Here is an 11637-nt window from a genome sequence, read left to right on the forward strand (position 1 = left end):
ACATGCAGCTGAATAAACACAAGAGAAAAGATACCGGAGCAAAGTGTGTCTAGATATATTGATGCTTAGTAAGACGTTCTAAACGCATCGTGAATCTTATATTTTAATATCGTTTACGGCATATTACACATGACTACTTGTGTAATAACTTGTCTGCATTAGTTTAATGAAGTTTTACTAGTTCGCCAATAAATTGAAACAATATCCCATAATAGTCTTGTAAGAAGACAAAAAAGGAAGCAAATGTTATATTCGACCAACGGCAGTAACACCATGTTCGTTCGATTGATTTTACCTACTACCGTACAGATCATAAGCTTTTACACCAAAACGGAAGAAACAAAGCAACTAAACAGCGACGAACGGCCTTTTTGTTGTTGTTGAGGTAATCCACTTATTAGGCTAAATAGCGGTAAAGTTTCCGGTCCGTATTATCCCTTTCCAAGAAATCACGTTCAATGAGCGACTCGATCCTCTTCTTTATCTCGGTCGGGTTAGCCAAGAACCGTGGCTGTAACTGTTTAGTCACCTCCGCTATTATGTTGTTGTGATCCAGTATTTTCCTAGACTTCATGATCCTCACAATCGCTGCTTCAATCTGAGGTTTCCTGTCTTCCTCCACTCTCTGTCTCGTCTCTTGCTTCTCCGGCTCTGTCTCCTTTTGTGCAACAACTGTTCCAATCTTCACTTTGTAAAACTTGCTTGTGAACTTGTCGTTCACACAAAACAGATCTTCTTCTCCTATGTCTTTGCTCATCGGTTCTTTCTTTATCACGTTTTTGCCTTTTACACACGCTAGCGATTGCAAGCAACGTTTCAGATCTGGTGCTGGGATTTCAGTAGCCTGTTCGATCTCCTTGTAGCTGAGACGATCGGAGTTGTTGAAAAGCATGAGGACACACATCTGGAAAGTCGACACATTGAGTTCATGTTTCTGACCTTTTCCAAAGATTGCTTTGATATCGGCTGTGCCCATGTTAGTTTGCCAAGACAATCTCCTACCGGTATGGGTTCCAAGGTAATAAGAGCGGAACTTCTCGCAGAGAACCGAAACTTCAGCTGGGAGATTACAAGGTACTGCAGGCTGTGTGGGCCATGAACCAGTTGTAAGAACCTGAACAATAAGCGTTGGTCCTTCTGAAAGCTCAGGGTGACTGCCGTAAAACCCTCTCATTGTGTCCTCTGAAGTCTTCATGTCAGTGAACATGCCTTCCAATTTCGAAGTGAACTGATATCCACATTCCGTCTTTAGTTTCACTATCAGACTTTTCTCTGCGTCATCTGACACGGTTTTGCCGGAGAGAAGCCTTTTAGCCAAATGCTGCTTGTAGTACTTCTCAAACACATCTTTCTCTTGTAAGTAGCGGAACAGCATCATGACTTTATCAAGGACGACCTCCACATCCGCGTCTGCGATACCCTTAAGTCCTTTCCGTAGCTTGTCATCAACGAACAAGGAGATGAACTCAGGAGAACGAGCATTCAAGTTGATGAAATACTCAAACGAAGAATTCGACGCGTTCTGAAACGTTTTATCATTACCAAACGCGGTGCTGATGATTTTGTCATACTTATCCCGCTCGTCCAATAGCCGCTGCACGAACTCCACCGGATCCTTGGACTTCTCCGGATCAGTAACAAGCTGCTTCCCCATTTCCCTTAGATGCGAGGTCATAACGTCTCTGACAGTAGCAAGACCGTTGGTAACCCTGCGGAACAAGTTGTACATCCTACCCAAATCCTCATACTTATCATTCAGAAGCATAGTAACGAGACCTGAATTCTCCATGTGAACCAGCCTCTGCATGTGGTTAGCAATCATCTCTTTCTCAACCACACTAGTAATCTTGTCTTCACTCTTGGCATCCAAGTAGTGTCCTACCCTATCTATCTCCTCAGTCAGACGTTTCTCAGCTTTCTTCAGGTAATCCCCACAATCACAAGACTCAATAAACTCCTGAGACTCAACCTTGTAAAACTCGGAAGAAGCATCCAAAAAGGGCTTCTCAAAATCATCCTGATACACAGACTCTCCCAAGTCCATAAACATCTTGGTAACATTCCTCACCAACCCTCTGTCAATAACCTCACCAGTGCGTTCCTTATGGACTAGATCAAGAAGTGTGTTCAGAAGCCTCGAGTGAATCTTAGGGGAATGCACCACGTTGTCCCTCCACAAACAAAGCCCCATGGGATGAACGTGAGGCTTCTTGGTGCTCTCGATGTAGGTTCTGTCCATGTACATGAGGATGTCCCGTATCATTTCCAACGCTTTGTTGTGCTCGTTCCATTTCTTGTTGAGCTCTTCAAGAAACGATCCTCCCTGAGCAGCCTCGATGAGCTTGGACTTGTCCTTGAGATGAGCAGTCATGGTGGCGATAAAGCCGGTGTAGAGCTTATCGCCAAACTTGTGCAGAACCATGTTGTACGCGTTCCTGATAAATTGGCATGAAAACTGATCATTCTCAAATCGCTAGCCATTTAACAGCTGAATGAAAGAGAGAGACTCACACCAACAGCTCAACAGAGAAATTAAGAAACATTTCTACACTAAATCTAGAGAGAAGAGAGAGAGACCTGTAAAGCTCTTCGAAGCTGAGGCCGCTAGCATCTTGATTGTAAATCTGATGAATCGCACGCTCGAGAATCTGCCAGGTTTTATCGGCGTATTTGGGATCCACGACGACGCGGTGCTTGAACGCCTCAATCTGGAAATTCCTCTTCTTCTGATTACTCATAATTCAAAAACACCTAGCGATAAGATAGATAAATCAAAACCTGAATCTGCGCAACCAAAACCAAAGAGTATCGCAAAATCAATCTGAATTCGAAATCAAATGGTTAGATCGGAGACTGACCGGAGAGAATCGGGGGAAGGGGGAGATGATCGGATTAGGGTTTGGAATGTATTCTTTCCTTGCGCGAAGAGATTAATAACAGAATAAACGAGAAATTAAAGGAACAAGTATGGATATCTTTGTTTAATTAATTATGTAGCGTCGGTGTGTAGAGAAGATATAGGGGAAGAGACTTGAAGGTGGAGTTTTTTTGATGATTGAAGATGATTTAGAGAGGATGGAGCCCAAGAGAAATAATAGAAGTGGACTCTCCGTCTCAGCCAGCGGTTTACGAACCATATGGTATATTATACATTCTTTTGTTCCAAAATAAATTCCCCAGGTGGGCTACACTCCATCATAGGATCCAAAATCTAGTAGTGGTAAGAAAAGTTCGTTTGTTCTATTCGAATGCCCATTTAGGATAAAAGTTCATTTTGTATTAAGGTTAATCATATCTCACAGAGACATTTCAGTCGCAGATCGGAAGCCCATCGTCAAATATCTTGACATTACATATTCAACACGTGAACTTGGATAACGACTAATCTTTATAAGTATGAAATCAACAGGTCTAAATGCCAAGATCTAAGCTATTTTGCAAAATATGTCATCTTTTTTTTTTTAACGCTGGGTAACACATTACATCATCATATAATCTCTAAATCTATTAGATACGATGATCAACTACCTGCAAAATATGTATTCTAACCATCTAATTTTCCTTATCATTAAATGTTAAGGGTACATGGAGAACAGACAATTTATCAATTAAAAATATTAGGGTACATGGAGAACAGACAATTTATCAATTAAAAATATTCGGATAGATTATAAAGTTACATTAGAGATTAAAATAATTTTTTTTGTCTAATCAATCAAATGTTGATATTTATATGTTCAGAGAAATTCTTGGGTTGGACCTCTAGATTCACCAACCAATAGTGTTTGACTGTTTAATATTTGATATCTTTTAAAAAAGGAAACAAAATTGAATTTCCAAATAAGATTATATTTTTAAAATAAAATAATAAAAATACATAAAAATAGTTACAAAAAATAAATATATAAATATTGTTAAACCGTTAGCAAAATACTAAATCCTATACCCTAAATTATAAACCTTAAATCTTGGATAAACCGTAAACCATTGAAAAATTTTAAAACATAAATCATACATTAAAAACTAAATCTTAATAACACTAGACCCTAAACCCTAATCACTAAACCCTAAACCCTTGGATAAACCCTGAACCCTCGGATAAATCATAAACTCTAAATCAAAAATATTTAAAATTAAACCCTAGAGTTTATGATTTATCCAAGAGTTCAGAGTTTACCCAAGGGTTTAGGGTTTAGTGATTAGGATTTAGGGTTTAGTGTTATTAAAATTTAGTTTTTAATGTATGATTTAGGGTTTAAGATTTTCCAACAGTTTAGAGTTTATCCAAAGTTTAAGGTTTAACGTTTAGGGTTTAGGGTTTAGGATTTAGGGTATAGGGTTTAGTATTTTGCCGAAAACTTAACAATATTAATTAATTTATTTTTTGCAACTATTTTTATGTATTTTTATTATTTTATTTTAAAAATATAATCTAATTTGGATATTCAATTCTATTTCCTTTTTTAAAAGATATCAAATATCAAATATTCAAATACTATTGGACGGTGAACCTAGATGAACCCAAGAATTTCTCATATGTTCACGTCTTCTTAAATGCTAAGCTTTCTTTAAATATTTCTTGAATAATGTGATAGAGTTTCATGTAGATTCTAATCGGTGATCATAAAAATAACAATAGAATAATTTAATCGTTTTGTTAAAGAATGTGTTTTTCTTTTCCAATTTGTTAAAGAATGTTTTTCTCTATAGTTTTTTAATAAGCGAAGAATAAAGAAAAAATCATATGACAAAAATATGTATGGTAGTACTTAGACCATGTTCAATGGGAGAGCCACTATTAGGTCTCTTATGTAATATTTAATTACTAATTTTTTGTTAAGATATTTTGTTAAAGTATTTTTGTTTTCTTTGCTCCAATGGTAAAAATTCATTAGGGGTTCTTGAAAAAAACAATTGTGCATGTGTGTGTGACTGTGAATTTTTTCTTTTGTCGTTGTTCTATGAACAGAGTATCTGTATAACCAAAACAAATCATATTGATCATAAGAAGAACAAAAAAAAGGAATACAGAGGATGCATAAACAGAATATCAACTTACCCTGGCTTTACTTCTAATGTCCATTCCAGATCCACCAATCCTGCTCATTCACAATCCATACGAAAATATCAAAAACCCAGAAGACAGACAACAAAGAAAGAGACAAGCTTTATGATGTACACGTCAAAACATAAGAAGAGATTAATAGCAAAGGCAAAAGCTTTTGGATCATAGCCATAGTAAGAAACAGAGATAATGAGACCATATGTATTCAGCAATGATTTGCTTGGTGGAGTCGGTGAGGTTGAGGTTGACGAGATCTGAGAACAGAGACATGGCTGCGTTGAAGAGAATAATAGTGAAATTAATGAGTGTTGTTTTAGGGAAGGCGATCGAAACAGCTTCTCAACATCAGCATCATTGCATCAAAATCAAAAATAGAAAATATATACACACAAACAATAGCTTCAATATAAAACTGAAATCCATTGACAACTAATCCAAACACTCTTCAAATTGAGATTTTTATCACACAACAAACGCTTAGCCTCTAGTTTCAAGATGATCCAATTCCAAAGAACCAAAAGAAAGCATCAGAGATATAGTAAGTAAACCTCTCGTTTAGACCAACAGATAAAGCATCACCACTCCCACCAAGAACCAACCAAAACCTGCACCAATCTTCTTCCTTTCCCTCCACCACCACCACCCGAGAACTCAAAACCTCCACCAATCTTCTTCCTTTCCCTCCACCACCACCATCTTCGTCCCACCACTGCTCCTCAAATGCGCCAACAAACCTTTCAAGAACATCTAAGAAGGAGTCGTTTCCGGTGAAGTCCTTGATCGGCGTGTATCTAAGAAGGTTCTCATCTCTCAGAAGAGAACCATAATCTGGCTAATAACATCCAGAAAACAACAGTTTAAGTCAAAAGACAAGAGATTGTCACTATCTGCCAAAACATAGAAGAGATCCTCACTTGTGAAAAACCAACAAGGCTCGCATTGTCTCCAACGAAGTAGTCGTTTTCTAGAGGATAGAAAGAGATGGACTCATCTTCCCACACTTTGACTTCATGAAACTTGCGGTAATCTTCTATGAAAATCGTAATCAAATTCAAATAAAAGCATAGTAAATCAAGTTTCGAGCAATCTTCCATCGAATTGAAATCAAACAACAACCGATTAATCAACGAACAAATCAAAATATAATTAACACAGAGACAAGAGAGAGAGACAGCTTTCAATTCATCAACCTCAATTTGGTACCTTTGACGTTGGAGATAGCTTTCAATTCACTAACCTCAAGCAATCCTTGTCTCTTGATCGAAACCGATCGATCAAAGCTTCTTCTTCGAGAGAATCAGACTGGACAATGGCGTCGACTTGCTATGATTTCTCGATCAAAGCTTCTTCTTCGACGAGAACCAGATCGATCAAAGCTTCTACATCGCAAGAGCGATGGCCGGCGAGTTTCTCCTCTTCTATCCTCTACCCAATAATTTTTTGACACGTGCATCCTAAGAGATGTGCCTTATAGCATAATTAACCATAGCACCCCAAATGGGGTGCTTAATTTTTTTTTTTTTTTTGGTTTTTGGCTGATTAAAAAAAAAAATTAAAAATGAACCAATCGCGGGCCGCCACATGTCAGTGGGGTCCGCGAACAGTTGAAACAACCGGCGCTTCCTGCGCTTAAACAAGCGCTCTGTTTCTATTTTTTTTTTTTTTTTTTTTAAAGTTAAGCACTGGGGTAAGCACCCCGGTTAATGCTGCTCTTAACTCTCTCAATTAAGAGACGTGCTTTAGGTTTTCATCAATTTTTTTTTTCTTTTAATTCATAATTAGACTAAGAGACTCATTTAAGAGTCTGCATTAAACATGCTCTTAGTAAATAAAAGGAATTTATTATTCTCATTCATTTACTCGCTATTTCTATAAATGCTCACTAAACATGTGATAATTGTATTCCAACAGCTCATGAATTAGTTTAATTAGTTTTATACTTTCCAGGACTATCAATGATCTGAAGTTTTGTATTCTCGCAATTCTGTAATTATTTAAGGTAATTTTATATTTCTTATGACTATTGACGATCCTAAAATGTTATAGGATTCATAAGCCCTTTCTCAAGGAAAAAAAAAAGTTATATGATTGTAAATTCAACGGTACGTTAGTTAGTTTAACTATTTTTATATTTCGTTTGGTGACCTAATCTTTTATTTCAACGAAGGATCTAATATTCGTTTGAACAACTATCGCACCAAAGATTCAATGTCTTTTTTCTATCTTTAGTGTTTGCTATATGTTTTTTTACAATGATTTGACATGTTCTCTCGAGGCTAATGTCGAGAAAACTATTAAAGAGGAGTCTATTGTAAAGGAGGTTATTGTTGAAAAAAACTTGAGTTGAAGAGATTATTGTTGAGAATGTTGAACCTAATGCGAACAATTGAATCGTTTTGTTTAATTGTAACTTTTATATTGGTTGTATTTATTGAATGTCATATTCGAGAATGTTTATCATGTTATTATTGAATACTGATGACGTTCTCAGCTACATGGTTATCTTGTTTGCTGAAGCGGAGGTGAAAATTGATTCGTTTTACGTTTTTTTTCCAGTAATCTATTTATTGGTTATATTTATCTAATTTCATTTGTGTTTCTGTTCTTTTTAGCCTCCAAGCTACCTAGCCATAGCTCTAGCCAGTGAAAGGGCAAAGAAGAGGGGTAAGGGAAAGAAGAAAATCCCACCACTCACCCTTGAGCAAGCTATAAGGAAGGAAAGGATGGAGGCCATTGAAAGAGGGAGAGAAAGATACTAGAGTCTGACTGTGTACTTTTTACACAGTTGAATAAAAGTGACGGTGGAAACTCTGTTTTTTTCTTCGAGTTTTGTATCTTGAATTCATGTACTGTAAACTAAGGGATTTTCATGAACCTTCTTTTAAATTTCCATTCTGCAAGATGTCTTTCAGGATTAGTCCCAATCCCATGAATTTTTAACCATTTATCTACATAATATGACCAAATCTTTCTATTTTCCAAATCAATATTGTATCTATGACGTTTGAAATGTGCTCGATCTTCAAAAAGCGTACATTGTAATTTATTAATTCACCAAAAAGTCTACGTACCTTTATAATATTATATTCTACGTATCTTACAAAAAGAGGAGCTCAGGTTTCTTGAAACCTAATCAATGTTTTTTTTTTTTTAATCAATGTTTGTTTGACTTGGAACACGTTTTCATGTCCTTGAAACTTTTCAATCTCAGTCACAAGTCCTCACAGTCTTGACCTCCAAAGACTCTCTTCCGAATAGGAATATCATATCTATGACGTTTTTGCATTTGAGCTATCTGATCACGTCAATGAACAGTCAACTGAACTCCTAGTCGGTTCAATCCCTCCGTATTCAGATTTCTTGGCACGCAAGAAACAAGTTCTTCTTCCTCTCGTCGGCTTGCGTCGGTCCCAAAAAAAAAAGTAGAAGAACTTAGACAGCTACTATTAACCATTGATGCTACTTCGTAGAGGTTTAAATCTCGGATATGAATATTTGTAACTTTTATAAATAACTAAATATGGATTCAAAATGGAAATACTCTGTTTCTTTGTGTTCTGCGTTTTGTGAGAATTGATAGACCAAGTATTTTAAGCTTCCACACAAATGCAGAAACTTTCAAGTTTCTAAAACAAGAAAGCTCTCACTGTACACATTGCTGATTCATTCAGAAACATAATGCTGCTACCACTCAAAAGATTTCCTCGATTCTAGCTATGAAAATAGAGTAGTAATTCATTTATAATGGTCACTTAGTGTTAGGCTAATTCTGGTAGTAGACAGACTTTCCTCACAATCCATACAGACCATGTACAGCTGACGTGGACAGAAAAGTTCGCATAATGCCACGTGGTTGTATTTGTATTTGCATAGTGGTATGTACAGTACAGCTGACGAATATTCTTGGGAAACCAAAAAAACTTCCACACTTTAATAATAAAACTATCTGACGTGGTAAATAAAGTAAAAGAAATTAGGGAACCGAATCCGAAAACCCGATCCGATAAAAATGAATTCGAACCGATCCAAACCTGGCATAAATACCGAATGAATCTTGTTTTATGGTATTTCGGGTTATGGATATTATCCGAACCGAACCCGAACCTAAATGGATACCCGATAGAACCCGAAACATTCAAAATTTTCAAAAAGAACTTCTACCACACATGATCTCAATTCATAATATGTATTCAAAATATATTAAACATCTAAAATAATCATCTATTATATGAAGATTGATGGTTGAAGGTGGCGGTTGAAGTTTTTAGATTTTGGTTTTGTTTTCATTGAATAATGTTTTTCATTTCATGAGAACTTGGTTTTCGTTTTATGCTTTCATTTATTTGGTTTTCTTTCGATCAATAACTAAGTTTACTTTTTACTTGATTTTGAATGATCACATTTGATGTTCCTTTCTTTTTTTGAATCGATTTTATTTATGTTTTGGTTACAAAATAGGTACAAATCAAATATTTTAAAACCGAAGAACCGATTTTACTTACTTTTTGGTTACAAAGTAGATATAAATCAGGTACATTTAAAACGAAGAACCAATTGCGACCCGAATCCGAAAGTATATCGGGTTGTATCGGTTATTTGAAGATTTACTAACCCCGACACGAACCCAATAGAACCCGAACCGATCCCGAACCAAATTTTAATATAACCCGAATAGAACTGATTTTGATAAACCCGAAAAACTGAAATCCGATTGGACTAAACCAAAATCCGATTGGGACCCCGAATGTCCAACCCTAAAAGAAATCTTTCGAGTGGCACAGAAAGAGATAACAAAAAGAGCCGTGACTAATAAAGATTATAAAAGCTCACTTTTATTGCAAACAACATGTGTGTGTGGCTCTCTCATCTCTACATGCCCCTTTCTCTCCTGATGTGTCATCTACTCATCTTCCCCACTTTTTTCTCTCTGCGTGGCTCTCTGCGATCCATTCATTATACGTTATATACTCTTGTCACACATCGTTTAAAGAATAAACACAAACACATCGTTTAAAGAATAAACACAATACCATCTCTTCTTCTTCACTTTCTTCTTTCTTGAGTACAGTACTTGCAACGTTTGGTATGTAAGAACTTAGAGATACCCCGGTCAAATTGTTTGGTTGGACAATCACATCTTTTTTGTCCCTGGTATGTTCCGAGTTGAATATAAGTTTTTAATATTCTTTAACAGTTTAAAGAACGGATTTGATCTTATATTTCTTGCTAAGTAATGCAAAAAATTAAACTGAATCTTTTTTATCTCGTCTTTTTTTTTTTGAAAACTAGTTTCATGATGTTAATCCTAATCCATGCAAATCTGCTACTGACAACATCGAACAAGACAGCACAAGTCTGAGGGGTCAAAAGAAACGTCTGAGAACAGCGAGATCACAACAACAACAACAACAACTGCATCCGAAGAGAAAACAACTGATGACTTGAAGAAGCCAGACAAGATTCTTCCATGTCCAAGATGCAAAAGCTCGGACACCAAGTTCTGTTACTACAACAACTACAACGTTACACAGCCACGTCACTTCTGTAGGAGCTGCCAGAGGTACTGGACTTCCGGTGGATCCATGAGGACCGTCCCAGTTGGTTCAGGCCAGAATAAGGGATGGGTTTCTTCAGACCATTACATGCACATCAAGTCCGAGAATACTAACAACTACAATGACGCCTCGGCGAAAATTCTTAGCTTCGATTCTTCGGGCGACGAGTCTTTGGTTACCGAGAATGGTAAGAATCAATCAAGTGACTCTATTTCAAAAAATTTCAACAACTTTCAGAGATTTCTTCCTCCGCAAGTAACATCCTCTGTTTCGCGTCCTTGGCCTTACCAGTACCCTCATATCCCTACCTTCTACCACATACCTGTCTACTGGGGCTGCACGGTTCCTTTTTGGTCTACTCTACAGACTTACACGTGTCTAGGGAAAAACACATGAGACGAAGCTTCACATGAAAGTGTTGAAAAGAACAAAGCCACTTTTGTAAGAGCAAGATTAGATTCAAAGTCTCAAAGCATTAATGATGAACAAACGTAGCTACGAAGAATCGTGTGTTTTATTCAATACTGATGAAACGTGAGAAGACACAGCAGTTCAACATAGTCGTTAATGGGTCTGAAACAAAGAGCATCAGCAATAGATTTGTTTCTGAAACGTATCTAAACCTGCAAGCAAACCCTGCAGCCATGTCGAGATCCATGAATTCAGGGGAGCATGTAACGTTAAAGCGATTTCAGTATATAATAATCGTTTGTTTGTTTATTCATGAAGAGAGATTTAGTAGTGTATTGATTGTTACCTTGTAGAGGAAGGTAAAAAACTGTAGGTAATTTTGTTGTGTGGTGAAGCTGCAGATAACTTTTGACCAAACCGATGGTAGCTATTTCATATCTCCCTAAACTCTTTTTTTTCCTTTGTCAACTAATGTGGTTGTTGTTTTAATCACAGGTTGAGTGTTGTACCGCCATTAGTTCGCTTGCCTCATAGAGTTTTATCTTCTCCAGAAGAATCAGTTGATTGGTTGGACTACTAAAGTAAAAACTCTTATGATCAAAACGG

The 11637-nt window shown here is 36.7% G+C and overlaps 1 protein-coding gene and 1 pseudogene across 12 annotated transcripts; one reads left to right on the forward strand and one right to left on the reverse strand.

Moving 5' to 3' along the window:
- Nucleotides 1–189: 189 nt before the first annotated feature.
- Nucleotides 190–6537, reverse strand: LOC111205340 (cullin-3A). 12 transcript variants are annotated; one of them, XM_048758632.1, is made up of 6 exons: nt 6303–6524; nt 5980–6095; nt 5614–5893; nt 5060–5337; nt 2578–2751; nt 190–2435 (listed from the first exon to the last, which is right to left on the reverse strand). In XM_048758632.1, the coding sequence occupies exons 5-6, from the start codon at nt 2736–2738 to the stop codon at nt 398–400; spliced, it is 2199 nt and encodes a 732-aa protein (XP_048614589.1). In that variant the 5' UTR covers nt 2739–2751; nt 5060–5337; nt 5614–5893; nt 5980–6095; nt 6303–6524; the 3' UTR covers nt 190–397. The 12 variants fall into 12 exon arrangements, with proteins under 12 accessions (XP_048614589.1, XP_048614587.1, XP_048614588.1 ...); XM_048758630.1 differs by having other exon boundaries at nt 6269–6520; XM_048758631.1 differs by having other exon boundaries at nt 5980–6092; nt 6269–6517.
- Nucleotides 6538–10150: 3613 nt separating this feature from the next.
- Nucleotides 10151–11637, forward strand: LOC106429775 (annotated as a pseudogene).

Source organism: Brassica napus, chromosome C5, assembly GCF_020379485.1.
Source record: "Brassica napus cultivar Da-Ae chromosome C5, Da-Ae, whole genome shotgun sequence".
NCBI lineage: Eukaryota > Viridiplantae > Streptophyta > Magnoliopsida > Brassicales > Brassicaceae > Brassica > Brassica napus.

Coding starts and splice junctions, on each gene's coding strand:
- LOC111205340 (XM_048758625.1), bottom strand. CDS start 2,738: ATGAGTAATCAGAAGAAGAGGAATTTCCAGATTGAGGCGTTCAAGCAC. Junction 2,436..2,577: donor AGCTTCGAAGAGCTTTACAG/GTCTCTCTCTCT, acceptor CCAATTTATCAG/GAACGCGTACAACATGGTTC.